The sequence below is a fragment of the Petaurus breviceps genome, unplaced genomic scaffold, assembly GCF_028583685.1.
Source record: "Petaurus breviceps papuanus isolate PSGF00001 unplaced genomic scaffold, PetGlider_PUasm1.0 164, whole genome shotgun sequence".
Classification (NCBI taxonomy): Eukaryota; Metazoa; Chordata; class Mammalia; order Diprotodontia; family Petauridae; genus Petaurus; species Petaurus breviceps.
The window spans coordinates 5,370,223-5,398,214 of NW_027185735.1; the positions used below are offsets into that span (position 1 = coordinate 5,370,223).

Here is a 27,992-nt window from a genome sequence, read left to right on the forward strand (position 1 = left end):
TGTTGAAAACATTTCTCTTTACCAAGAGAGATCTGTGATTTCTTTTCTGAAAGCACATTTACCATCACAGTACTGAGGTTTCAATTGTCTGCCTTGTATCAGTAACTTTACTCACCATAGCTACATTTAGATACCACCTATATCTGAGGATTTCTAAAAATGTCACAAACATTGCTTCTACAAGCTACAGTCCACTGTAAATAGTTTCAGAACAATGACTTATCAGATAAGCTAGTAAAATAACTCTTTCTCTAGCGTGACCATCTGGTTGATAGGTCTTAGTGATACCCGTAGCTGCTGTTCTACTTAGACTGGAAATCTCAAGTTCATCCCACTACCACTGCTTTAATGGTGGTGGCCAAGTAAACACTAGTGTTTCTGAGAGGCAAAAGATTTCCCTAGAAATTAGAAGTTATAGCAAAGAGCAGGACACATCATCTTCCCTCCTCTTAATCAAAATGTTGTTTTTTTTCCTACCACTCCAAGAAATATGCAGTCTCCTTAGCCTTAATTTCTTTTTTTCATGCTGACAACTGATAGTCCTTCCTTCTGCCCTGTTCAAACTTCTATTTTTGGTCATTAATGAGGACAGTGTAGTACAGTGGAGAGTGTTAAGACTTGGTATCAGAGGACTTTGGTTCAGATTCTGACTCTGCTATTTACTATGACTTTAGACAAATTACTTAAACTTTCCAGGTCTCAGTTTCCTTATCAGTTAAAAAAAAAGGGGGGGGAGGGGGAGAAGAGTGTACAAGATGACCCCTTAGATCCTTTCCAACAATAACCTACTATGGCTTTTCTGTCACTAATGCTAAAATAATAGTTTAGGGCCCAGCAAGAGGAAGTACTTCCAATTAGCATCCAGTTCTAGATTCTAAATGCTTTACCTAATTTCAATCTTTTTTTCTCTGAGCTTTTATTTTCAGAAACTAAATGATTCTCTCTCATTTAAGAAGTAACTTCAGAAGCCCAGTAAGTTCCAAAGTATAGCTAATTATCTAAACTCCTTTTAAGTAATTTAAATGAAGTATTTTATGAGTATACAATCATGTAGAGAGGGGGGTCTTTAAGTCCTGACACTGACAGCTGTGTGGTCCAATCACTGACGCTGAATAATAAGTTGCTGAATATTTTTTGGTCTCCAATGGTAGAGTTTCCTCACTAGGAGTTCCCAGCACTGTTAAACATCATAAGTCCAGCCTCTACCATACCCCTACATGTTTCATAAACGGTTATGGTTTTGGGTATTTTTTTTTTAAGCAACTGGGGTCAAGTAACTTGCTCCAGGTTACACGGCCAGTTATTTCTGGGTGTGGTGCTGAGTATCTGAGCCCGGATTTGATCCAGGTCATCCCAACACTGGAGCCGGTGCTCTTACTCGCTGAGGCACCTGGCCGCCCCTAAGCAATTGGGGTTAAGTAACTTGCTCAAGGTTACACGGCCAGGTGTTTCTGGGTGGGTGCTAAGTGTCTGAGCCCAGGATTCGATCTCCAGGTCTTCTCAACACTGCAGCCGGTGCTCTTACTCACTGTGCTACCTGGCCGCCCCTTGGGTATTTTTTTTACCTCAAAGACCACAGAACTCTTTCTTGATTTCATGTGTCATGATTCACACAATGATGTAATACCAGTTCAAGAAACATTACAAAAACTAGGTGCTGATTAGTGAGAACGAATCCTATTCAAAATTATAATTATATAAAATAAGGTCACTGATTCTTTAATCCAAAACAAATATGTAGTATGAATTTGAAAAATCTGAAGGTAACAATTTCACAGGGTTCATAATAACATCGATTGGGATTTACCTATATGAGGTGCATTGTTTAGAAAGGTTTTTTTAAATTAAAATTTAATAGAAACTCTACAGGATATTTCAAAATAATGCAATCATTAATGCAGTCTTAATGCAGTTAAAGCTTTAATAAGGGATGCTGGAGCTTAAGTAAACTTAACATGCACTAAGACTTTTGGGATATCCTGTTATGTTCTTGTTACAAAATTATGTTCTATGATACAAAATTGCAGAATTTGACTTTAGAATGGCCATTTTCTCAAATTTTAACTTTGTCTATAGAATTAGCTGCTAAAGAGACTGCATATATTTTAATCAGGTTAAAGGAAGCCAAACTAGAAATAAATAATTTAATTAAAGTGTCACATATTAAAAAATAAAACAGTAAGTTAATCTTAATTCTAAAGGATCCTATACAAGTGAATCTGTTCAAGCGATTCTCTATCGATGTCTTTGTCTGTATATACATCATAGTTCAACTGTATTTCTTCAACCCACTGGTTTAGAGGTATAGCCACCTGAAAAAAATAACAAGAACAAAGCTGTATAAATAAAAAAATGAGGGGTAAAAAATCTTGTTCCTAGGAATTTTAAGAACTTATAACAGAAATTAAGAACAACAGATGACATTGTAAATTAGAATAAGATTTTACATAAATTAATATTTTGAATTATATATTTGCCTTGATTAAAGTATTTGTTAGAAATGAGCTTAAATTAAAATAACTGTTTTTAGAACTATCATGAGATAAGAACAAAGAAAAAACACCTAGAATATAAAACCAAAAAACCCAAGGGCATGAAACTGAATTTGAATGGCTTAAATATATATGATGTGTGACAGTTTAGGAGCCATCTGCCCCTAGGAGGACTTTCCCTAGTACCCAAGTTATTAGCATTCTCAGACTTGAAAATATTTTTTTGTTACTTATTTGTGTATATATTGTATACCCTTTATAGAATGTAAGCTCCTTGAGTGCAGGAATTATTTTGGTGGTTTTTTTGTCCTTGTAGTGACACCTTATAGCCCAGTGCCTTCTATATAATAGGGACTAAAAACATTCTTTTTGAAATAAACTATTTACCTAGCAAAGAAATAGAACTGTGTACAGTTTCTAACTGGTGGATGGGGGGTGAGATGTTACATGATCACACAGGTTTATGGAATTCTGATGGAAGTCATTATTTCACTAAGTGATAGTACTACTAAATGACTTTTTATTTTAACCTGACAATTTCATTTCATTTGCATAGGGAGCTCACATTAAGGAACTCTCTTCACCACTGAAGATCTTTATCTTCTCTGAAATCTATAGTCTTAAAGAGTTTTCTGAGGCACTGAGATGTTAAGTGATTTGCCCAGGGTCATCAGTCAGCTCTATCCAATACCCAGAGGTGTCAAACTCAAATAGAAGAGATCCCTGTGGGCCACACTGTGACTTAGAAAACCACATATGAACATTATAATTTTTATTTGTTTTGTTAAACACTTCCTAAATACATTTTTATCTAGTTCTGGTTTTGTTACTTTAATTTGACACCTCTACCCTATACCACACTGCTACCAAATAATTTTGAATAAATAATAAGTATGGACCATATAGCATAAAGAGATTATAAATTATAAAATTACATAAGAATTCAAATAGTCAATATGGCTTCAGTGTTTTCATTTCAATGTAAAAATTAGGTATTAAAAATTGGCAGCGCATATATATGGTGGAAGATATTGCTAAAGCAAATTATGATAGTTCTTTGCATTAGGGTGCAAGAGTGCCTTTCATCTGAGGATCTCAAACCTTCATAAATATTAATTGAACAATATATCATTATTATGGTTTGAACCTATTGTTAAATAGTCTTCTTGTTTTATACATAGTACAAGGGAGGCAGAAAGAAATTAAGTGGTTTATGAAAGACTTAAAAGTAGAATTCAGGGATCCAGTCTGCTTTTAATGTAATATAATCCTGTACCTTCTATGATACTATGCAAAATTATGATTTGTAGACATTCTAAATTTTTAATATCATTCACTACCGCTATCAACTTCAAATTCTATCACTGAAAGCCTAAAAATCTAGGTGAAGTTTATGCTAAGGTTGGGATTCATACCAACCTCAAGGCAATGCTTTAACCACAAGGTTATACTGATGTGTCACCATGTTCAGACTGAATGTAAATAGAATTGTGAAATAATTATTATGTAAAAAATGAGCAATTAGGATTTAAAAAACCAAAATGTTGACAAACCTGTAGATCTGAGAGAGATTCTTTAAGACTCGGGACTGTTACTAATAAGGTTCCTTTTTTTCTCACATTATGGCTGATATATTCCCAGGCTCTGAAATACAATAAAAAAAATTTTTTTTCTATGGAAAGGTCATTAGATTAGTGATTATTGGAAAACCAGTAAAAACAAAGTAAAAATACAGAAAATGTAGGGCCCAAGACTTAAACTACTTTATAAGTTCATTGTAGACATTAAATTTATTCTTTCAAAAAGAAACACATAAATATCTGCTTTATTATTGTATTATTTGCTTGTTTTCCATTAAGACAGTGAATAAACATTTTTAAAGGATCTTCTCAACGTTAGACATTGTGTTAAGTGCTAAAGATACAAATAGAGGCAAAATAAAATATAGTCCTTTTTCTCAGAGAGCTCATGGTCTAATGAAAATAACAAGCAAAAGACTTATGCTATGTACAGAACGAATGGAAATAATCAAGAGAGAAGGAACTAGAATAAAGGGGGTTTGGGAAAAGCTTCCAGTAGAAGGTGGAATTTTAAGTAAGCAGAGACAAGGAAGAACATTCTAGGAATGGGGGAAAGCCAATAAAAACTTGAAAGGTTTGGAGGGGGAGCAAGTTATGAAGGACTCTGAAAGTCAGAGTTTTGCTTTTCTGACTTTTGTAACTTAACTTTTCATAAAGGCCATCTATAACAGATATCTCCACTTCTCTTCTCTCACTCTCTTCTTAACCCCTTACAAATTGGGCTTCTGACCTTATCATTCCAATGCTGTTCTCTCCAACTTGGAGATCCAAGTAGATATCCAACTAATGATCTCGGGGCAGCTAGGTGGCACAGTGAATACAGCACTGGCCCTGGAGTCAGGAGGAACTGAGTTCAAATGCGGCCTCAGACACTTAACACTTACTAGCCATGTGACCTTGGGCAAGTCACTTAACCCCAATTGCCCTGCCTCCCTCCTCCAAAAAGCAAAAAAAACAACCCAAAAATCGTTACTGATGATCTCTTAGTCACAGTATTTTCTCAATCCTCATTCTCCTTGACCTCTCTGTAGCCTGACACAGTGGTTCACTCTCTCCTCCTTGATGCTCTTCTCTCTCTAGGTTTTTAACACACCATTCTCTCTAGTTCTCCTCCCATCTACCTAACCACTCCTCCTTTCTCTCCTTTGCTGGATCCTCCTTCCAGATCACACCCTCTAACTGTAGGTGTCCCTCAGGGTTCAGTCCTAAGTCCTCTTCTCTTTTCCCTCTACCACTTCACTTTGGTGATCTTATCAGCTCTCATGGATTTAATTACCATCTCTCTACTGATGATTCTCAAACTACTTATTCTATTCTAATTTCTCTGATGACATCTAATCTCACATCTCCAACTGCCTTTCAGAACTCTCAAACTGGATGCCAAGTACACATCCTACACTCAACATACCCAAAACAGAACTCAGCCTTTTTCTTTTTCTTTTAAAAACCCATAACTTTTAATTGGCCCCAAATCATAATGCCAATTTGACAAAAGACTGAATTTCCCCTTACACTGTAGTTTTCTATGATAGGAACAAGATAACAGAAATACAAATAACATCAGTTGAATCAAAGATGGAGATGATATTCCATAAGGGGAGGGGGAAAAAAAAGATGGAGCAAATGACTCCATCCCAGGAAGCTGAGAATCACCCAAACCCAACTAGACACCTTCCCCATGGTAGTTACGCATGGGAGGGGACTCATGATTGAGAGGGAGTGAGGGTGGGGTGAGGTGACCTAGAACTTTATTAATTCTTTTTTAGATCTCTGAGTAAAAAAAGATAAAACTCTCTCGCAGATTTCCAAACTGTTTTGCATAGAACTATCCCCTTTCCAAAAATATCTCTAATATAATCTATATATAGAATGTGAATCTAAAGCTTTGACAGCACTAGTTAGAACCACCAACGTCCAGGTATCATAAAGGACACTACCCTTGGGGGGGGGGGTTTGGGAGGAATGGGATTATTTCAGTATAAATTTGAAAAGGACCAGTGCAGTTTTTGTCTAATTTCCTATCCCCTAACTACCTAATTCCCTCATATTCTCCTCTGGTCTGAAACTTTGTAGTTTTGTTTTCTCTTCTACGGCTGCCTGGGCTCTTACTTCTCCCAGAAGGGTCATTAGCTGGATGGCCAGTCCTAGAATCCTGGGAGTCTAAGGGGACCTCTTTCCCTGACTCCATTCATTCTTTTTTTTTTTTTGCCTTTTGGAGGGCAATTGGGGTTAAGCAACTTGCCCAAGGTTACACAGCTAGTATTTCTGGGTGGGTGTTAAGTGTCTGAGGCTTGAACCGAACTAGGGTCCTCCTGACTCCAGGGCCAGTGCTTTACTCACTGCGCCACCTAGCCGCCCCTGACTCCATTCGTTCTTCAGTTTTTAGGCAAACAGCAATAACCTATGCCAGATGACTAGGGAATGAGAAGAAAGAAAGAGGAACCCAGTGTTGAAACTGCCAATTGAGAGAGGTAGAGGTGGGATAGGCTGATGTGGATGACAGGTTTAAGGGAGCTCTCCCAAAGGAACTGGCATGCCCCTCATCTCAGACAACCCCCTGGGCTTTCCCAGTAAGTGTGGAGCCCAGCTGCACACTCAAAAAAACAGAAGAAATACCACAAATCCCTCCTCCCCCTTGATCATTTTTTTTTTTAAGACCTCAGACCAAACTGTTGAAAAAAAAGAAAGGAATGTGAGGGGAGGTAGGGCACCCCCACTCTCTTAGGGACCCTCCCAGTGTTGATTCCCAGTTAAAGTGCCAGTTATTCACAAGAGGGGGGAGAGAGCACTCCCTCAGAGCTGAGTCTTGGTGCCTTTCTGAACCTAAGACAATTCTACTCAACAAATTTTCAATCCTGACTTAGCAGGCAAGGTCTGATAAGTGTTTTCTAAAAAGTTAGTAAAAAAAAAGAAAAAGAAAAATGAAAGGGATCAATCTGGACACTCCCCCTTTCCCCAACCCCCTCCCCCCAACGCTCACCTGAGCAGGGTTCCAAAAACAAGGATGTAGGACAAAAAAGGGCAACTGAGTTCTCCTGGGACCAGGGGAAGGTAGGGTGGAGACTAGAGCCCAGCTCCATTCCCACTGCTCAGAAAAATCATTCTCCCAACATTCTCCACCTAACAGAGAGGGCCAGCTCTCTGCATGCCTGGTCTTGACCTGACAGCATCTCTGCAGGGATGATCAGAGTGGTGGAGCCAAGGAATAGGAGAAAGGAAACCTTTCAGGGAAATGATTTCTCTCTTTCCGGGAACAAAATAGCAAAAAAGGAAAAAAAAAAACATTATCAACTTAAAAAAAAAAAACCCTCCCATGCCCTCCCAAAACCAAACACTAGCCTGCTGGGTTTATTAAAAATTACAACTTGGCAACTGAAATTAAAAAAAAAAAAGTTAAACCAGCGTTTGAATGAGGAGGTCACAGGCTCTGTATCTCTTGGCCTGGGCCTTTGCCATGGGGAGAGAAAGTGCTAAGAACAGAAGCTTTGGCAGTGGCAGGAGGTGATACCCAGACACTAGAGGCATGGGCTGATGGAGGGGCTCTGTCCTGCTAGGAGCACAGCTCCAGGCCGTAACTGAGCGAGCACCTCTCATCCTGCCCCTTCCTGTCAATGCTGGCGGAAGGCATCCCCTTCCCTCTCACCAACCAGAACTCAGCCTTTCTCACCCTAAACCCTTCCTCCCTCCCTTCTATTTTCCCTATTGCTAGAGGTCAACACCATCCTCCTAGTTCCCCAGGTTTGAAATCTTAGGAGTCATCTTCACTATCTTTCAACCCCCAGGCCTGTTGATTTCACCTTTGCAACATCTCTTGAATGTGACCCCTTCTCTCATCTGAAACTTCCACCAATCTAGTGCAGGCCTTAATCACCTCACAACTAGACCACTGCAACAGCATGGGGGGGGGGCCTGCCTCCCTCAAATCTCTCCCCACTCTAATCCATCCTCCAGTAAGCCTGCTATTCAACAAACTAAAGTGGCTTCCTATAGTCTTCAGGAGCAAATACAAAATGTTGTGTTTGGCATTCAAAGTCCTTCATAACCCACTGTCCTCCTACCATTCCACTCTTTTTCATACCTTACTCCTACATCTGTACTCTGTGACCTGGTGACAGTGGCTCCCCTGGCTGTTCCACAAACAAGACACTATCTCTCAGTTTTGGGCATTTTCTCTGGTTTTCTCCCATGTCTACATGCTCTTCCCTCTTCTGTTTACTACTGGCACTCCTGGTTTCCTTTAAGTCCCAACTAAAATCCTGCCTTCCACAACACCTCTCAATTCCAGCACCTTCCCTCTGTGAATTACCTCTTTTTTACGTTTGTTCTGTATATATTTGTTTTTATGTTGTTTCCCCCATTAGATTTTGAGCAGCCTGAAGGCAGGGATAGCCTTTTGCCTCTTTTTGTATCCCCAATGCCTAGCATGGTGCCTGCCACATAGGAAGTGTTTTAATAAATGCTTACTGACTAAGCTTTCCAGATGACTGATAAGGGCTGAGGCCATCACCATTCTACTGAAACTTCCAACCAGGGACAAGCCAACAGAAACAAACCTCGTTCAGGAATATGCAAATCTGAGATCAAGAAAGCAGTTATCAGACTTTGCCCTGATCACATCACTTGGGAATACAGAGAGACTGCAGGTTCCCAACTGGGAAAGCGGAAGGGAACAAAAGTTGAATTCAGAGACTTCCCTCCCCAATCTGCTCTGGGAGCAGAGCCCAACTCTAACATCAAGTTGACAGCCAAGAAGTAGACAGGAAGAATGAGCAAATGGTAACATATTCCACTATAAAGGGGCGGCTAGGTGGCACAGTGAATAGAGCACCAGCCCTGGCATCAGGGGGACCTGAGTTCAAATCCAGGCTCAGACACTTAACACAAAAAACTAGATGTGTGACCTTGGGCAAGTTGCTTAACCTAAGTTGCCCTACCTTCCCCCCTCCAAAAAAAAAAAAAAAGCAGAATCCACTATAAAGAGCTACAGGGAACAGCAAGAAAGCTAAAGACAGGCAACTAGTAGAAGATAATGACTTGGGGGAAAAAAAAAGAGGGACCAAAATGGAGTAGCAGTAAGCAGTTCAGTAAGCAGTTAGTTACCTTTTCTTCCCCCCAAAAAACTCCTCCAAATGGACCTAGAAAATGCACTAAACCAAATCATGTTGGAAAATCCAAGAAAAGTCACGATAATTCATTTTTTTCCAGCCCAGGTTGCCATAAGGAGTCCAACAAAGAGTTCTGTGGAAACTGGGGCGAGGCCTCACATAGAGCATGCCATGTGTGGTGCACCAGTGCCCAGGAAGAGGCTGTGAAGTGGGGTAAGAGGAGGACCCAGACTCAGAACCATACTACGGACCACAAGGGGGACAGGTGGAACTTGCAGATTTATCACTACCTAGTTCCAAGTAACAAATACAGGGAGGACTGAAGAAGGGATCCATACCCTCTTGCCCCTATCCCCTGGTAGTCTTGAGCCCTAGTATATACTGAGAAAAGAATAAGTTTAAATACGAGTAGTACAGTGAGGCTCAGATACCCAGGGAAGAACAGAGTCTAACCCTCAGCCCAGTATGATGCTGCAGAGGAATAATCAGGGCAGAACAAAACCAAAGGTGAGCCATGAGCCTACAGTTCCTTCACTCTGAACCAGCAGAACTTCTCAGGTGACAATGGCAGAGTCCAGTAACAATCTATTGTTGCTTAGAACCAGACCAGGGGGTCAGTAATCAGATCCCCAGCCTGAGCTGTCCAAGTACCTGGCATAACACAACACTCAATACCTCAAGAAAGCAGTAATAGAACTTGCCCAAGAACTTACCTACAAAAGTTCACAGTACCCTTACATCAAAAGCAAAGTCAAAAACTAGAAGCAAACAAAAAAAGAATTACAGTATAAAAAACTACTATAGATAACAATGATTCCATAAGACAATAGGAAACACTAAAAGGCAAAAATGAAAAAAAAAAAAGAAGAAAATATCAAGTATCTCATCACTAAAACAACTGAATTGGAAAACAGACCAAGAAGAAGTAATTCTTAGTCACTAGATTATCTGAACATCATGACGAAACAAGATTAGAGCACCGGCCCTGAAGTCAGGAGGACCTGGGTTCAGATCCGGCCTCAGAGGAGACACACACACACACACACACACACACACACACACACACACACACAAGCTGTGTGACCTTGGACAAGTCACTCAATCCCAATTGCCATACCCTCCCCCTCCAAAAAAAAGAACAGGAGGTAAGAGAAACATAAAAAAGTAATCAGGAACAATGAAAAAATAAGCATAAATTGATCATATGCTAATATGGAGAGAAGATTTACTCTTTATGAACTCTATTATCATCAGGGGTCAAAAAGGGAGTCTAAGAAAAACAGCCTGGGAATAGTTGTTATACCTTGATAGCCTTAAAAGAATGGAATGAGAGGCAGCTAGGTGGCAAAGTTAATAGAGCACCAGCCCTGGAGTCAGGAGGACCTGAATTCCAATCTGGCCTCAGACACTTAACACTTACTAGCCATGTGACCTTGAGCAAATCACTACCCAAGTGCCCTGCCCTCTCCCCTCCAAAAAGCAAAAAAAAAGAAAAAAAAAAAGGAATGGGAAGGCAAGAGGAATACACTGGGGGTGGGAGAAAAAGGAAAAGCAACAAAGAGGTATCTATACAACAAGGAGTAGTATGTGGAGGGGAGTGGTTGACAAGAATGTCACTCTCATCTGAACTGGTCAAAGGAGGGAAGACTACACACAAACACATGTACACTGTTGGATAAATTCTACTCTACAGAGAAACAGGAGGGAAACAAGAGAATGAAGAAGGTAGAATTAGAGAGAGAACAGTTTAAGTTGGGATGAATTCTAAGAAAAATAAGCCCAAAGTATTTATGAAAATAGTTCCTTTTGAGGTAGCAAAAAAAAATCTGAAGAGAAATTTGAAGGGGGATTCATAGATTAGGAAATGACTGAACGAGTTATGGTATATAAATGTGCTATAAGAAAGGATGAAGGGGATGGTTTCAGAGAAATCTAGGTTGACACATGAACTGATGTTGCATGAAGCAAAGAAGCAGGAGAAAAATTTATACAAAGACAAGAACTCGGTAAAGATAAACAAATTTGAATTAGGAGTTCTGACCAGTATTAACCACCAACTGAAGACTAATGACAAAAAGATGCTATTCGCCAGCTGATAGAGAAGTGAAGAACTGAGAGCATAGAACCAGTTTTCTTTTGGATATGGCCAATGTGGAAATTTTTCTTACTTGACAAGCTTTTAATGTGTGTTTTTTTCCTCCCCCACTGCCTCCCCACCAAGTTCTCAGCCTGAAGGGAGAACTGATGGTTGGAGGTGGGGAAAAGATAGATTTTTGTTGATCAAAATAGTTTAAAAAACAATATTTTTTTTTTAACGAGAGCTATGGAAGAAAGACATAAAACAGTATCCCCAAAAATAACTTTCAGAAAACTGGGATGGACAAAATAGAAGCTAATGATTCCACAGAATGTTAAGAAATACTAAAATAAAGTTTAAAAAAAACCTGAAAAATTAGAAGAAAATGTAAGATATTTCCTAGGAAAAAGAACTGCTCTGGAAAACAAAATGAGCAGAGATAATTAAAAATTACTGAACTAACTGAACATGACTATAAAAAGATCCCAGATAACTTATCTCAAGAAATCATAAAAAAAAAAAACCAACAAATCCTGTCCAAATCTCTTAGAATCAGAAGGAAAAGTAAAAATTAGAGGAATTTCCTGAAAAACAAAACAGAACACCAAAATGAAGATTCCCAAGAATATATGGTCAAATTCCAGAGCTCCCAGGTAAAAGAAAAATTATTGTAAAGAGTCAGAAAAAAAGAACTGACGTACCAGCAAGCCACAATCAGGATCATAGCAGCCACCACTCTTTTAAGAACAGAGATTTTGGAATATCATATTACAGAAGGCTAAAGACCTAGGCTTACAATCAAGAATATCAAACCAAAAACACTGAGTATAATTCTACGGAGGAACAAATAAACCTTTAATGAAATAGAGGACTTCCAAGCATTTCTGATGGAAAGATGAAGGCTGAATAGAGGCTTCTAGGTGGCACAGTGGATAGAACACTGGGCCTGGAGTCAGGAAACCCAAGTTCAAATCTAACCTGAAACACTTATTAGTTCTGTGACTCTGGGCAAGTCACTTAACCTCTCTTTGCATCAGTTTCCTCTTCTGTAAAGTGGGGATAACAACAGTACCTACCTAACAAGATTATGAGGTTCAAATGACATTAACTGTGAAGTGCTTAGTACAGTGCCTGATACATGGTAAACACTGAGAGAAATCATTGTTAAATAACCAATAACTGGGAAAAGCCCAGGTTTTTCTCCCTTCCCATTTCCTCATTCTCTACTGGGTCAAGTCAGCATCTGAAAGGCATTGCCAACAATGAAACTGGATTAACTTTCTCCTCTAGCGATTCAGACACGACTCAAGTAGGGAACCCTACTCTGCTACACTCAGGCTTGGGACTAAATTAGGTTAAACTTTCTTATATATTACATTTGTATGAACTGATGCAAAGTGAAACGAGCAGAAGCAGGAGAGTAATTTGTACAATAACATACTATAATGACAAACAACTTTGTAATTCTAATCAATACAATAACCAACCATACTTTTCAAAGGAATCATGATGAAAAAAGCTACCCACCTCCAGATAAGAGAGCTAATGGACTCAGAGTGAGGATCAAGGCACATATACATGCATAAATATATACATGTATACATGCAAATAGACACATATTTGAAAAAATACAAATGAAAGGAAGAGAAACTGATTCAAATGTATAAGAAAAAAAAAAGCATTTCCCTAATAACTGGTTGTAAAGCCAAGCACAAGCAGCTTTCCAGAGGACTGCTGCTGTGAACAGCTTTTCAAGGTTCTGATTACAAAGTATAGTAAACTCTCTATTCAATAACAAATCAGAGTAAAACATTCACAGAAAATCAAGGTACAGCATTCACAATGTAACAACTTATCACAGAAAATCAAAATACAGCATTCATCATGTCACAACTCAACAACTTATCACTAAAATGGCCACAAAATTTTCACCAAAATGGTCACACAGTTTTGAAAAAAAGTACAATCATTTAATCAATCAACCACTCAGTAACTCAATCATTCAATCATAAGTCAAAAGCTCAAAGTCCTCCACCCATAGGGCACACTAAGTTACAAATCAGTCACTATTCAGTTATCAGTCACTACTCAGTAACCTCTTAAAGGGTAGTAGAAAATACACAGGCCATCCACCCCTAGGTCACAGTAAATCATAATCTTCTCAGTTAGTACACAATATCCAAGTAAAGTCTTCTTTCAGCTTGACTTGAGGCTGGCTTTCAGCTTCCATGGTTCCAGCTCCAACTGTACCTGAGTTCAAAGAGGCAGGCAGCTCCCAGTTCCTTGTCCAGTTCTTCATCCAGTTCCCATTCCATATTGGAGCTCACAGTGTCCAGTCCACCTCAAGTCCTCCACAGTTTCTCTTCCTGGGAAGACAAAGCTTAACAAAGCCACTGACAAAGTACCAACACCACAGTCATGCTTCTTCTGTCTTCTGCAGTTCCAGCTGGCCCTCGGAAGTCTTCAGCACCATAAGCTCCATTCTCAAAATTAAAATCACTTTATCCAGCCTCCACGTGGCTCGCTCCAAGAAATTCTATCTCAGTTCTCAATTCCTATTCCTCTTCTCAGATATTCTCAATTCTCAGTTCAGTCTTCAGTCCAGCAGCAGCTGCCCTGCCTCCCCGATGCTCACCCCCACCTTGTAAATCTCAGCTGGAACAGAATCAGCACCAGGTGCTTTGTCACACGAAAGGGGCCTGATGACATTCAAAACCTCCTCTTCATTTAGATCTTCAGCTAGGAAGGGACTGACTTCAACCTGAGGTAAATGGTCAGTGGTTTCCGCACTTCTTGATAACAGTCTGGTGAGAACACTGTGGAAGCACTCAAACCACGTCTCTAGGATCATATTCTTATCACCAATCAATGTGGCTCCATAGGTCTTTGGCCCATAAATAGCCTTCAGGGCATCATAAAGGTGCTTTGGATTGTTACTATCAGCATAAAACTGAATTGCATCTGCCTTCTTACCGAGCCAAGAATCCTGTATCTTTCTAAGCTTCACTTATACTTTACTTTTTTTTTTTTTGGCTTTTTTGGAGCAGGGAGAGCAGGGCACTTGGGGTTAAGTGACTTGCCCAAGGTCACACAGCTAGTAAGTATTAAGAGTCTGAGGTCTGATTTGAACTCAGGCCCTTCTGACTCCAGAGCTGGTGCTCTATTCACTGCACCACCTACTACTTTACTTTTGATGAAATCAAATGCTGTCTTTTTAGAGATGGATGAACTATCCTGTTGGTATACTCTGTATTCTTAATTTTCCATTTATCAGCTTCTGAATTTCCTCATTATTTTCATCAAACCAGTCTTGACGTTTGCCAGTTCTGACCCAGATGAGCAAATGCTGTGATATTCACCAAATTTCTGAAAACTGTCCACTCCTCTTCTATTGCACTTTTGCCAATTATGTGTTGGCTCAACAAACTGTTCCCACTCAGAGAAGCACTCTAATCTGTTGATATTAATTCTTTTGGAAGTCATTTTGCTTTGAGGCTGCCACTTTTGTTGAATGTCAATATTGCTTTATAGAATATGAATATCAAGCTAGGAGAGGATAATGATTAGTCCAGCATTCTGCATCACACTTTTGTCACTCTCACATCCTGTCTCTTCTCCTTACAATGACATAGTCTATATAGTGCCAATGTTTGCTGGGAGGATGCATCCACAAAATTTCAATGCATTTAGGTAGATGGAAGACAGTGCTAGTGATGAGGTCATGAGTTGCACAAGTCTTCAGTAGTAAGTGACTATTGCTGTTTCCAACTCCATTCTTTCCAAGGACTCCTTGCCATGCCTAGTAGTCTGAGTCTACTCTAGCATTAATTTCCCAGAATTATAAGCTTGTCCTCTTTTAACACACCAATGATAAGAGTCTCCAGGTCTTCATAAAATTTTTCTTTGACCTCATCAGGGTTTGTCATAGTGGAATCATATGCACTGATGACAGTGGCATGGCATTTGCCTGCAAGTGGCAATCACATCGTCACGAATCTGTCATTCACTCTTTTGGGTAGCCATACAAGCTTGTTGACTAGATTAGTTTTAATTACAAAACATACACCAGCTTCACAGTGTTCACCCATTCAATGCAGCCATTCCAGAAAAATGTATTTCCAGTTCCAACTTTATAAAGCTGGCCTTCACTTGCCAGCCTTGTTTCACTCATGGCTGTTTGTTATATGGATGCCTGCTGAGTTTTCTCCCAAGAGCTGTTCATCTTTCAGGTCTACTAGATTTTGTGTTGTCTGTAAGTGTGTGTACATTCCATGTACCAATGGTGACTGAAATCATCTTTGCAGAAGTTTTTGTACGGTTTTTTGTCTTTTTTTTTTTTTTTTTGCTTTTTGCTTTGTGAAGGGGAGCAGGCAGGGCAATTGGGGTTAAGTGACTTGCCCAAGGTCACAAGGCTAATGTTAAGTGTCTGAGGCCAGATTTGAACTTAGGTCCTCCTGACTCTAGGGCCGGTGCTCTATTCACTGCTCCACCTAGTCGCCCCCAGTGGTTTTGTGTTTCAAATGCAAGGTGGGATCCCTGCCTGGTAATCAGACCAGGGTTGGGTGAAGCAGATAATTTTTGGGACACCTCTTCTAGCTCCTTCCTCATGCCAAGAGATTAGCAGTGCAGTCCTTCAAAGAGGTTGTTGCTCAGACTCCCAGGAGGCTGCCAAATTCCACTGCTGCTTCCAGTGAGATGATGACCCTATAGCTTGGGACACCTGTGTGCAGGGCTGTGACTACAGCTCCCAGTGTACCGTCACCAGCTGCTCTGTCACTTGCCTGTCACCACAGGGCTTTGAGGAAGTACAAAATGGTAAAATGGCATGGGTGATATCTTTCAACTTGCATATAAATTAGATTTAATGTGATTCAGAGATGCCCAAAGTCATCAGTCTCACTCTCTTTTCTAGAGTCATCAAAGACCAGTGGCAAGAGAAAAGTCAGGATGACTGGTGATGGTTTGGGATGCAGTGGATCAGCTTGGCATCTTTGATGTCTAAATAAGCCCTAAGCATTCCATAGCACTTGTTTCATCCTCCTTCATGGCTGTTGAAATAAATTGTTCTCATCTACCCATTCCAAGGGGGTAAGTCTTCATATGCTTGGGGTAGATACTCTCCTAATTCACCAACAGGTTTGAGACCCCTTGATTACCGTCAAGCTGATTTAGCCCATCTGCCAAAACAGTTTACCAGGGTGCAGTTGCTATGCATGCTACAGCTTCTTGGAGTCACAGGTGAGAGCTGGGTGATTCAGGTGGACACCAAAGGTGGAAAGCAGCCCTGAAAAGGGTACAGCAGCCCTCACACCAGAGGTACTAGTCTTCCCTGAACACACCCTACATCTCAACAGACATCCACAGTTAATGGGAATAAACCGGAAGGAAATCCAATAAAGGAGACAGAAGGATACGTTAGATAGGTAGAAAAATCAAGAGAATGTTATCACAAAACCTATAGAAGGATTAACCAAGAGAAGAAAGGGTGATAAATAATGTCACAGGTTGCAAAAAAGTCAAGAAGGCTAAGAATTGAGAAAAGGCCATTAGATTTGGTAATTAATGGGGCAGTTAGGTGGCACAGTGAATAGAGCAACAGCCCTGGAATCAAGAGGACCTGAATTCAAATCTGACCTCAGACACTTAACACTTACCAGCTGTGTGACATTGGGCAAGCCACTTAACTCCAATTGCCTCGCCTTCCCCCCTCTAAAAGGCAACAACAACCACACAAAAAAAAAAAAAGATTTGGTAATTAAGAGATTACTGGTGACTCTGTAGAAAGCAGTATCAGTTGAATTATAAGGTCAGAAGCCAGACTGCTGAAGATTTAAAAACAAGTGAGAGGAATCTGAGGCACCACATGTATGACTTTCTCAAGAAGGTTTAACTAACAAAAGGAAGAGAGATCTAGAACGAGGGATATCAGAGACGATAGATAAAGTGAGGGTTTTTTAAAGGGTAGGGGGAGAAACATGGATATTTTTGTAGACAGAAAGGAAGAAGTAAATTGAAAGAAAGAAACAATATTAGAGTGAGGATGACAAAAAAGGGCAATCTGCTGGAGGAGGGTTAGAATGTAATGACAGTACATGTAAAAGAGTTTGTGTTGGCAAGAAAGGGCATCTCTTCATCTGAGACAGGAATAAAGGAGGAGAGAGTGGGAGAAGTCTGAGTGACATAAGATGGGAAGGGGAGAAGAATATCCTGGCATACAGTCTTAATTTTTCATTCAAGTATGAGGTGAGGGCTATAGCTGGGAGGAGGTGCCATGGGAGGCTTCAGAAGGGATGAAAAGGTTTAGAATAAATTAACTGACTAGGAGAATGTAAAATGAATGCCTTCCTGCAGTGAGAGCCAGATGATCTGTGTTATGTCATGTATACTTTTTCACTTTCTACAATCACAAGAATGATACAGAAATTTAAAAGACGATCCAGGCATCTTTACTGACACAGCTATAGTCCTTATAAATTTCATCAACATTGATTCAAGATTTAAAGTGAGTCTCTTCTAAAAACTCTTGATTTTTTTCAATTTCCATTACAACATGAACCTTGTAATTTCTTACTCTTAAGGAATGATGTAATGGTTTGGCTATCTATCATTAAGTTTAAAAAGGCAAAGACTTAATCATACTTTGTAAGTCATTCCTGAAAACTCAATAATTAAACCTTTCTAACTTTGTACTCTTTTTAGTATGTGATTAAAACACTACTTTCCCATCTTTGCCTAACCATTGAGTGCTTTTCTTTTTAAAAGTGTTTAAAATAATGAAAAAAATAATTAAAATTACCAAATTATATGCAAATTATAGATATATTTACATATTATTGTTATATGTAAATCATTATTCAAATTAAAATTAATCATTTAGAAAATGTTAAAAATTTTCAGTGGGGTTATGGATTAATAACAGCCTTAACTTAGCTCTATGGGATGTACATATGGAGAAATGAAGGTCAATTTGTGTGGGAAGAACACAATAACCCAAAATGCCAGTCAGTACACAGTACCTTGAATATAAAATCAGGGGACAAGTGACTAAAGAGTTCCACCTTAGAACAAAGTTAAAGGTACCATTGTGACCGCATCTGACTGCTTTAAGAAAAAAAAAATTGTTTCAATTGCTCAGCTAGCAAACTCCAAAGTTACATGTAGTTCATCTTTGTCTTTCTAAGATAGAACAATATTGTGATGTCCATATTTTTGCACATGAACTGCAAATCTATTATGTACAACTTGCTATTCCTTTTAAATATATAATAAAGTTATCATATTGCTTTTTCTCCCTTTCTTCCCTCTCCCCCAATTAGAGAGCAAACATTAGATCCAAATATGTAAATATGTAAAATCATTCTGTACATACTTTTTCTCTGGATGCAGATAGTGTCTTCCTTCATAGGTCCTCTGTAGCTAATTTGGGTATTTATCATAGTCAAAAAGCCTTATTTATTCAAAGTTGTTCTTAAAACTATATTGCTGTTATTGTATACAACATTCTCTTGGCTCTGTTTGTTTCACTCTATTATTTCATGTAAGTCGATCCACGTTTTTTCTAAGATCATTGAGCTCATCACTTTCTATAACACAGTAGTATTCCATCCTGATCATATATCACAACTTGTTCATTCATTCCCCAAATGATGGGCACACCTACAATTTCCAGTTGTTTGCTACTACAAAGAGCTATTATAAATAATTTAGAACATGTAGGTTCTTTTCCTTTATCCCTAAATCATCTTTGGAAACAGACCTAGTAGTGGTCAAAGGGTATAGGCAGTTTAATAACTCCTTGGGCATAATTCCAGATTGCTTTCCAAAATGGTTGGATCAATTCACAGTTCCACCAACAGTCAATTAGTGTCCCAATTTTTCTATATTTCCTCTAACATTTGATGTTTTCCTTTTCAATCATTTTAACCAATCAAATAGACAGAAAATGATAATAGAAGATTGTTTTAATTTGCATATCACTAATCAATAAAGATTTAAAGCATTTTTTCAGAAAACTGCCTGTTGGGGAGGCTAGGTGGCATAGTGACCAGAGCACTGGCCCTGGAGTCAGGAGGACCTGAGTTCATATCTGACCTCAGACACTTAACACTTACTAGCCGTGTGACCTTGGGCAAGTCACTTAATGCCAACTGCCCTGCCTACCCCCTTCAAAAAATAAAAAAACAAACAAAAAATAAAACTTGCCTGTTCATATGCTCTGACCATTTATCAACCGAGAATGACTTGTATTCTTATGTATTTGACAAAGTTATTTATATATATACATATATGATATATTATATATGTAAGATAGCATTACATATATAGAGAGAGAGAAAGTGTGAGTGAGTGAGAGAGAGAGAGAGAGAGGAGACAGACATAGAAAGGTGAGGGTGAGATCACACTAGGAACCAGCCCATTCTTAGAAATCAAAATAATACACTCATATCACTAAACCACATTATCTCTTTCAAATACACTTAATTTAGTGTATTTTAGATGTAACATATTAAAAGTTGTATATAGGTAAAGTATATTTTTATGTTTTTACATCACATTATTCTATTAATATAGACATTCACAATTCAAACTATCTTTAAAAAAAAATAATGGGCCAAGAGGAATGTAGAATGTAGATATTTTGTAAACTGAGAAAAAACTGATTTTTTAAAATATATAACATACCTGGCCTGTTCTGATCTGTCAAGAAAATATTCAAAGACATTGTTCATTATAACAACATCAGCATTTTGAAGGAGTGAGGCTTGAGTACATATATTTGCATGATGCACCTGAAGATCAGAATGAGTTCATGTATTATGACTTTTATTAACAATATTCATTCAACACACTACAAAAGACGAAATGTGCAGGACAGTAAAGGAATCTATGCTTGGAAATAAAAGAGAGGTTACTCACATCACAAGCGGGAGGTTTAACAGATGGCCTGCATTCTACACTAGTATAGCACACTAATGAAAAAGATCTAGAAGACCTCCACCATGGCTCCTCTGGGCAGAAGTATGATATATATATATCAAACAGTCCCATAGGATGGGCAGGCATGGTTGGGTTGCAATTTGCATCACTGGATAAAGTATCCATATTAATGAGATCACAGATCTATTGACCTATTCTTTCAAAGATGTTAAATGGCTAAGCATAATGGAATTTCACAGACAAAAAAAAGGAAAATTGTGGGTCACTTAAAAGAAGCACTGTCTTACATGATCAGCACAAATAAATTGCATCATGTTACCAATAATGTACTGGGACAAAGTGGTTCAGACAAGATCAACAAAAAGATGTATGGCTAGAAAGTGAAGTGGACCTATTAGGATAAAGACAAGGCACAACAGATGGACAGCTCACTTAGTACCCTCTTTTTGTTAAGAAACAGAGGAAGGATCATACTGAATGGACACCCTGTGAAGTATTTATGGAAGGGTTTGGACAAGAGATACCTAAAATGAGGGGCAGATTGACTGAAATCTGCACTTCTAGAGAGTACTGAGAATCAATCAATCAACAAGTATTTATTAAGTGCCTAAAAGTGCCAGGTTGCCGTGTTAGATAGAGAAGTATGGAAATATTAAGTACCCCAACACTCTCAAGATATGAAAATAATTTATACACTTTGCCATTTTTTTTTTAATTTTTTGCTTTTTGGAGGGGGGAGGGCAGGGCAATTGGGGTTAAATAACTTGCGCAAGGTCACATGGCTAGTAAGTGTTAAGTGTCTGGATTTGAACTTAGGTCCTCCTGACTCCAGAGCCGGTGCTCTGTTCACTGTGCCACCTAGCCACCCCTACTTTGTCATTTTTAATCATGTCCTTTCCAAGCTTGAATGAATGAAAAAGCATTCATTAAGCACTTAATATATGTCCTTTCTATTCCAATTTGGTTACTGTTATCCCTAATTTTTCTACAATTCTATTCAGGTCCTTAACTTCTTTCTTGTTTCTCTTTAAGAAGAGTTGTCTACATCTGAAAGGGGATAAATTAAGGTCCCTCCCACTATTACAGTTTTACTATTCCTAATTCTAATTTGATTTATTTTTCTTTTAAATATTTAAATGTTATTAGGTACATATGTTAAGTACTGATATTATCCACAATGTCTCTGAGCACAATGTAATTTTACTATTTACTTCTTATATATCTTTACTGCAACCTTAACTGAAATAATGATTGCTACTCCTACTTTTTTGGGGGCAATTGAAGCACCACATTTTAAGTTTATTTGAATCTCTTTTTCAAGGTGGCAATGGACTTGGAGTGAGGAAAACGAGTTCAAATTTGGCTTTAGACACTTACTAGCTCTGTGACCCTGGGCAAGTCACAGAGGTTAATTTCTTTCTGCCTCAATTTCCTTCCATATGAAATGGGGATAATAACAAGTACCTACCTCCCCTGGGTTGTTGATTCAAATAAAATAACATGTATAAAGTACTTTACAAACCTTAAAATGCTGTATTACATGCCACCTATATTTATCTACTATTATTATTATTAACAATATTTTAATGAACTGTTTTAAGATCTACTTTATCTTTTTCATTTTATAGTTAAGTTCATTACCTAGTTTATTCACAGTTATGATTACTGTATATTTCCTCTATCTTGTACTCTTGTAATTTTAATTTCCTTTGTTCCTACCCATCTCTTTACAAATAGGAAGGTTGTGAAAGAGAGGGAATTTACCTGAAACATCTCAGCAGTAGCCCTTCTCTTTCCCCTTACTTCATCCCTGAAACCAGGTTTTTATTCTTCCTTTAGTCAACCCTTCATGTTCCTCACTCCAACGTTTGAGTTTGAGACGATAGCCTTACCTACCCTATTCTTCCTCTTAGCCTTCTTTAATTCCTCCTATTTCCCTGAGTTTAATACATTTCTATACTGAAATCTATGGATACAAATTTGTTCAATTTTCTTTTTTCAATTTAGATGCAAATAAGGTTCATGGGATACCTATTCCCCCTAGTCCTTTCTCCATGACTTTAAAACCCTTTATCTAATGCACCTCAATAATGCAACAGTAACATCCTTCTGTGTCTCCATCCTTTCTCTCCCAGTATATATAATCCCACATCCTTCCCATTTGTTTTATCCTGAGACCGTTAATACAGAACAAAACCAACCACAGAGCATCTATCATTTTAACCTCTTTAAAAGGTGTTAGTTTTAAGAAGGCTTTTAAGGCTTATTTCCTTACAGAAAGAAATAAACATTTATTAAACATGTACTATATAACAGACACTGTGCTAAATGTTTTACAAATACTATCTCATTTAAACCTGAGAGACAGGTGCTATTATTATCTCCATTTGACATTAGAAGAAACTGAGGCAGACAGAGGTTTACCTGGGGTAGTTGTAATGTTGCTATTTTCCTTGGGATTTACCCCTGGGCATCTTTCAAACTAAGGAATTTTCTTGGGTTTGCTTATCTTATCCTTAGTAACTAGGCTAAGCTTCATAACTAAATTGTGTGAGCAGAATCTGTTCTGGTCTTGAGTATAGTGAGTCAGACCAGGCCTTTCCTTCAAGGAACCTACTGCTCCACTGCTGGGACCCCTCTTGCCACTGGACTGGAGGACCAAGTCTTACTACAGGGTTTGTCTGGGGTCTTTCCCACAAACTATCAGGCTCAGGAACTTCTCACTCACTAGAATTCCATCAAAGGGTTAAGGGAATGCTTTGGCTGGATTTTGCTTAGGCTGGGTTCTAGCTCATAGTTTTGATGCTGGACCTATCCAGAGAGTTCTAAGGCTGTTTTTGGGTGAGCTCCTACAACCAAACATGTGTTTCAGGGAAAGGCTGCTTAGGCAATGGACCAGGTCTGGCTAAGGACTGCCTCATCTGCTCTACTCTCTATCTTCTCTGGTTTGACTATCCCTGGGTCTCGGGACTTTTAGGGTCCCTTGCTGGATTCCTGATCTGGCAAAGAATCTAGAGGAGACGTTTTCCTTTTTTTTTCTAGGCTGGTACATTTCTAGGCCCCATTTGTAAGAGCTATTTTTATGGGATTCAGACTGTTTTACGCTCTACCATCTTACCCTAATGGCATCTTCTAAATGCTAATCTTTCTATACTTTTCTGTAGCATGTGACACTGTGTGTCTACATTCTCCCCTGGGATACTTGATCCATCTTTGATCCACTTTCCATATGTTCAATTATTATTTCTATATCGATGACTTCTATGTCTACATACCTAGTCCTAGTCTGTTTTCTGTGCTCTAGTCCTTTACCATCAACTATCTAATTTCAAACTATTTCAAATAGGGTTACCAATAGTCACCTAAAATTTAACATGACCAAAATAGAACCCACCACCTTTTCCCTGAAGCCCATACCTCTTCCAAACTCCCCTATTATTGCTGAGAACCCCCCCTATTTTCTCAGTCATCCAGGCTTAGTAATTTGATTTACCTCCTCCACTCCTTATTATCGCATACTCCACAAAACCAATTAGTTTCCAAATTTTATTATTTTTATTTCTACAATATCTCTTGCTTTCATCTTCTCTCCATGCTAGCTCAAGTTCTTATTACCTTTCACCTGGACCTCCTGGCATGGATTGCCCTGCCTCAACTCTTTCCCCACTCTAATCCTTCCTCCACATAGCTGCCAAATAATTCTTCCTCAAGTGCAGGTCTAAGCATGTCACCTTCTCTTCACTGAATTCCAATGGCTCTCTATAACCTCTAGAATCAAATAAAAATTCTGCTTGGCAATTAAAACTTTTAACAACATGATCTCTTCTTACTTTTACAGTTATCTTACTCACTTTACTCTCTTTCATAGATTTTTACAGTCTAGTATTAGTAGAAGCAGCAGCAGCAGCAGGTAACATTTATACAGTACGTAATACACACCAGGCATGGCACTAAGTGCTTTATAATTATTTTCTCATCTGATCCTCACAACTACCTGGGAGGCAGGTGTTATTACTATCCTCGTTTTACAGTTGAGGAAACTAAGGCAAATAGAAGTTAAGTGATTTGCTCCCAGGGTCACACAGTTAAGTTCCTACTGCCAGATTTGAATTGGGGCCTTCCGGATTCCAGGCCACCTAGCTGCTCCATACTAGTCACTATACCCCATTTCCTGTTTCTATGACTTGGTCCTGATTGTCTCTCATACCAGGAATATACTCTCTCCTCACCTTTACCTACTGGAATCTGTCTAAAATTTTCTGCCAAACTGCATTCCAGTTTTCCCATCAGCTCTTACAGAACACAAAGTCCTTCTCTCTGTAGCTTGTACTCCTGAGTTTATCACAAAATGAGGTAGTATATTCATTTGCTTCCAGAACTTCTTGTCTAATTTGTTCCACTTATCTATTTCTCTATTTTTTAAACAGTCCCCTATTACTTTCCATAGAAATAGTCCTTTTTAAGTAGTAACCAACTGTCATATTTACATACAAAATACCTCTCCTTTTTATGTGTTCATGTGTACATTTTACTATCAAAGTGAAAAGAAGCCATTGCCATCCTAAATCACAACATTTAATTAGCACAATTCACATTTTAAAAACAGCTCTGACCAAGCCTGCAGAGGTTCACACAGGCTGACAGCTATAGATGGCTAAGGGGAAAATTATGCAGAAGGGAATATATATATATATATATATATTCATTCCAATATATTAATATTATTAAAATTTTAAAATAATTAATATTATATGTAATATATTCTAATAAAAATTGGAGAAGAAAAAAATACAGGTGGAAATTTGGTTAACAAATTAAAAATACTTTCACATCTAGTTTCACTTTTTTTTTACTATGATGCTATTGCTATGGGGAACTCCCTGATGAGAAGACACCGTTACCACTGTAGATAAATAACGGCTTTGCAATTTTTAGTTGGATTATATACAGTTGGTATATATTAGCGGTAGAATTTGAGTCCAGATCTTCCTGACTCTTAAGGTCAGCTCTCTATCCTCTACACCAAGCTGCTTCTATTTGGTATGATAGGTACCATGGATTGCAGAAAGATTTAGAGCTGGAAGGGACCTTAAATGTCATCTGTTCCAACCACCTCATATCCCAAATGAGAAATCAGGCCAAGAGGGCTTTCCTCTACAGAATAACTTTCTCAAGGTAAGACAGGCAAAGCCAAGAATTTGAACTAAGTCGTCTGACTCCAAGTTTAGGATTCCTTTTCACTGCATCTTACTGCCTAAAACTACATTAGATAGTGATCTAATAAAAAAAAATTTTTCATAATAAGCAGTTATATCCTTAAAATAATTTTTTTTAATTCTAAGATTCAGAAAATACCATGGCATTATATAACAAATGAAAGAATATTTTAAGAAAGAATATTTGAATTCAAAGAAAAACATTTTTTGTCCAGAGTTTATTTTATATTTTGCTCATGAAATTTTTTTAGCACAATTTCAATTAAATATTTATTTTCAAAGTTGTGTCTTAAAATAAAGCTATACCATTTATACTTTATTAACAGTTATGTGGCTATAAGTACTTCCTATATTAGGGTTTAGAATAAATATATGGCTTCTGATACTACCACTCAACTGAAAACTCAACTGTTCTCTCAACAATGATCTCTTAATTGTTAAATCTAATTCCATCTTTTCAATCCTACCTTCCCACTTTTATTATATACTACATTTGATGGCAGTTAGATGGTGTAGTCGATAGAGCCATGGGCCTGAAGAAAAAAGATCTGATTTCAAAGCTGGCCTCAGACACTTACTAGCTGTGTGACCATGGACAAATAATTAAAACTCTGCCTGCCTCAGTTTCCTCAAATATAAAATAAAAAGAGTACCTATCTCCCAGGGTTGATGTTAAGAATCAAATGAATATTTGTAAAGAACTTAGCACAGAATATAGCATGTAGTAATTACCTTATAAATCTTTGTTCCCTTCCCTTTCTCCCCACTCCATGTCTTCTTTGGTTAAGCCAACAGGCTATCTTTCTGTTCTGTACACTTGGCTGTCAATCTCTTATATCTCTGCCTCTGCAAAACCTTAAACCCAGTATTTTCTGAAGCTCATACTAGATCCCTGCCCAAGCTCCACTTAATGGCTATATTTTGGATCCTTCTGGCTTACAGTGAATGTAAATGGTAACTGTTTTTCTTTGGAACAGCAACCTTGAGGGTCTTCCCCTCCCAGCTTGATTTTTTTTCTTCCTCTAATTAAAGGGGCCATCCCTTGACTCACTTCTTAAAGAGGCCTATTTACTAAATGGGTGTTACCTCACTCTAAGTGAGTATGCGAAAAGGACAGCCTAAAAGGGCCAAGGCCTCTCTCTGCATCCTGGGTCATCTCCAGTCGTCCTGATGAATATCTGGTCACTAGAGTCAGATGGCTCTGGAGGAGACAGTGAGGCTGGTGACCCTGCATAACATTCCCTGCAAATCATGTCATCTTTTCCCTGATGCCATGGTCCTCTTCAAAAACGAAGGACACACTCAGTTCCCCTTGCTGAGAATGTGCTCCTTACCTGTGTCTCTTAGAATCCTTAGTCTCCTTCAAAGCTCAGATCAAGAGGAAACTCAGTTGATAGTAGCCCTTCCCCATCAAAATATCTTGTATTTTAAATATTTTTATTCAAATCATGTGTATATGCTGTGTCCTACAGAGTGTAAGATCCTTGAGGGAAGACACTCTTTCACAGAGATTAATACTTATTAACTAAATATAACAGTGAGTTACCTTTATCCTATCAGCAAACTTGTATTTGGCAATGATCATTTCTTGAAGCTGGCAAAAGTCTTGATTCATTTCCACTCCATGTAGCTGCAACGCTGAACTATAAAGATAACCCTAAAATAAAAGGAAATGTAATAATTATCATGGTTAAATTAACCTCATTATTATCATTAGTTATGATAGTTAGATTAGCTTCAGAAGAAAGGAAGACATTATCTTTAAAGAAAAAGGAAAAGTTATCTAAAATAAGGAAAAACTACCAAAAATAACATAATGAATAAAGCCTAGAAAACTTTGATTATACATCTAGATCACCCTAAATGTCAAATAATAAAAGAAAACTTATACTTTATTTTGGAATCTATTATGATTTTGAAGTGAATTTTCTTATCAAAGATTTACCATCCTAATTATGTTTAGTTATATAACTGTTAAGAAAAGAGTTACCATGGGAGAGTTAGGGAGCTGGACTCAAGAGCCAGAAAATCTGGCTGGTCCTGTCTTTGACCTATATTATGTGATCCTTGGGAAATCACTTAAATTTCTGCTACCTTAGATCATGCTAAGTCTATAAGTTATAGAAAAGGTGCTAGGGGCAGCTAGGTGGCGCAGTGAATACAGCACTGGCCCTGGAGTCAGGAGGACCTAAGTTCAAATCCAGCCTCACAATTACTAGCAGTATGACTTTGGACAAGTCACTGAATCCTAATTGCACTCCAAAAAAACAAAAAAAAAAGGTGCTGACCTTCATTTGTAAATGGAATGGCCTCACCTAAGAGTTGTTTATATCAATGAAATCACAGGTCCAGTTCTTATCCCCATCTCAACTATTATATTAGTTTCCTGTTAATCAAACTGAACACACACTAACTGAAGGGGAAGGTGGCTGAGTAGAGTAGTGAATGACTTAGAGAATTAAGCCTAGGCAATTTATTGGACATTAGAGACAACACAGACTATCTAAATAAGGATAATCAATGACTATATGTTTTAATCTATCCATTAAATATCCACTTTTATTTTTGCTAAGAAAACCCCATGA

At 38.2% G+C, this 27,992-nt stretch overlaps 1 protein-coding gene across 1 annotated transcript in view; it reads right to left on the bottom strand.

Annotated features, from left to right (window-relative positions):
- Positions 1-1,703: 1,703 nt before the first annotated feature.
- The window catches only part of LOC138156805 (uncharacterized), a 53,018-nt gene continuing 26,729 nt past the window's right edge, over positions 1,704-27,992 (bottom strand). The window contains exons 5-8 of the mRNA XM_069082251.1: positions 26,954-27,064; positions 19,937-20,043; positions 4,046-4,136; positions 1,704-2,312 (exon numbers count right to left, since the gene is read on the bottom strand). Coding sequence (XP_068938352.1) covers positions 2,196-2,312; positions 4,046-4,136; positions 19,937-20,043; positions 26,954-27,064 — 426 coding nt within the window. The 3' untranslated portion in view covers positions 1,704-2,195. The remainder of the gene's footprint in view (positions 2,313-4,045; positions 4,137-19,936; positions 20,044-26,953; positions 27,065-27,992) is intronic.